This window comes from Aureococcus anophagefferens (assembly GCF_000186865.1).
Source record: "Aureococcus anophagefferens unplaced genomic scaffold AURANscaffold_88, whole genome shotgun sequence".
Taxonomy (NCBI): domain Eukaryota; class Pelagophyceae; order Pelagomonadales; family Pelagomonadaceae; genus Aureococcus; species Aureococcus anophagefferens.
In genome coordinates this window covers 1-1981 of record NW_008705638.1, presented here as the reverse complement: position 1 = coordinate 1981, position 1981 = coordinate 1, and the positions used below count along the sequence as shown (strand labels likewise).

The following is a 1981-nucleotide window of genomic DNA, read 5'->3' as shown; positions in this document are numbered from 1 at the left end:
TCCGGCTCGTCGACGGGCGTCGCGGCGGCGACGACGACGGCCGGCCGCCTCGGCGCCGGCGGCCGCGCCGCGGCCAGGTGTGGCCGCGGCGGCGCGCGCACGGCGCGCGCCGAAGGGGCGATGTAGGCCGAGGCGCGCGATGCGAGCGCGACGCAGGCGACGACGTTGAGAGAGCGCATGGCTCGATGAATCTTTGGACTGTTTATCGCCGTGGATTCGGTGCGCGGCGCGGCGTTTTACGGTGTTTTTTTTTGGCGCTGGGTGCTGTGAGAGGTGTTGGCACTCGCGTGCGGCACCTACTTGCTACGCGAAGTCCAATCGCCGCTGCGGTCGGTGCACTTGTCACGCTCGGCGCGAAGCAGCCGCCCTTCTCTTTTGCGCTCGAGGCTCCGACTCGAGCAGCTTTAAGTCGCGTGTGCATCACAACATCAAATTGGGGCGCGCGGCGCTTCGATACCCCCTCCGGAGTCCTGAGGTCGAGCCTAGGTCGTGCTCGCGACGCTCGGAGCACAACGCTGTCGTGAAATAGAAAAGAGAAGACGGAGGAGTGGCTCGACGAGGTCCGAGTCGCACGATCCGCAGGCACGAGCGAGGATTCGAAGCTCGTCCGCGTGCACGACGACGTCGGCGCGATCGGTGCGCCGGGTCTCCTCTAATCGAAGCCCACCCCAGTGTTCCAATTGCGCTTCTATCCCGCAGGGGCGAGCCTGAGCGCCCGGCTGCAAGGTGACGGCAAATTGAGTCTAGGGTCTGGGGCAAGGCGCGAACGCGCCACGCGCCGCGGAGCGCTCTCGATCTGCGCCGGGTCTCGCATCTGGGGCAAGGCGCGACGCTCCACACCATGGACGCGCCGTTCGTCGTGGACGACAGCGACGACGAGGTGGTACTCCTCGAGCGCTCGCCGTTCGCGCAGTCGACGAAGAAGCGCAAGGCGCGCGAGGACGACGACGACGACGACGACTGCGTGGTCCTGGAGCGGGCCCCGCCGCCGCCGAAGCGCGCGGCGGCGGCGACGATCGCCTGCGTCATCTGCATGGAGGACGTGGCGCGGTCGAAGGGCCGCGCGCTGGCGGCCTGCCGCCACGAGTTTTGCGTCGACTGCCTCGGGGGTCTGGTCGCGTCGCGCGTCGGCGAGCGCAAGCTCGGCGACCAGCTGGTCTGCCCGATCCCGGACTGCAAGCGGCCGCTCGACGTCGGCGACGTGCGCGCCGTGACGCTCGAGGCCGGCGACAAGGGCGCCTGGGACGCGTTCCAGTCGACGGCGACAGAGATCTTCCTCGAGCGGTCGACGTCGACGAGCGCGCAGGGCATGCGGCGCTGCCCCGGCGACAAGTGCAACCACACCTTCGCCTACGAGCCCCACGCGACGTCGGGCACGCTCTTCATCTGCCCCGAGTGCTCGGGCGCGTACTGCCTCGGCTGCCCGGCGGTCGGCGGCAAGGTCGGCCCGGCGCACAACAACGTCTGCGCGCACGTCGTCGCGGAGATGGAGCGAAACAAGGAGCTCAAGCGCAAGTACGAGCAGTGGAGCCTCGAGAACGCGCAGGCCGACGAGCGCTTCGCGGCGTTGCTCCGCCGCGAGAACGCGGCGGGCGCGACGAAGCCGTGCCCGCGCTGCCGCGTCCCCGTGACGAAGAACAGCGGCTGCGACCACATGACCTGCCCCTGCGGCCACCAGTGGTACTGGTCCAGCGGCCGGCCCTTCCCGTAGCGGCGCTAAGCGGCGGACAACCGCGCGGCGTCGTCGGAGGCGGGGGCGGGGGCGGTTCGGGACCGGTCGACCCGGCCGTGGGCGCGGTGCAGTGGTCGGTAGATATCGTCGCGGCGCGTGCACGCGTACGTGTCGCTTCGCTGCGGACTGCGCTGCCTCATTGGCCTCAACAAATTAGGATCGACAGCTTCAAAAAGTGCTTCAAACTTGGTTTCGATCGAAAGGCTGCCCGCGTCGTTCAGAGCCGCTGGAACCATGCGTGTGCGGCAT

At 69.0% G+C, this 1981-nt stretch overlaps 1 protein-coding gene across 1 annotated transcript in view; it reads left to right on the top strand.

Moving 5' to 3' along the window:
• Positions 1-1715, top strand: part of AURANDRAFT_72794 (hypothetical protein) — a gene marked incomplete at both ends in the record, with an annotated part of 6809 nt that extends 5094 nt beyond the window's left edge. Inside the window, one exon of the mRNA XM_009043952.1 lies at positions 748-1715. Coding sequence (XP_009042200.1) covers positions 748-1711 — 964 coding nt within the window. The remainder of the gene's footprint in view (positions 1-747) is intronic.
• Between the last annotated feature and the right edge of the window lie 266 nt (positions 1716-1981).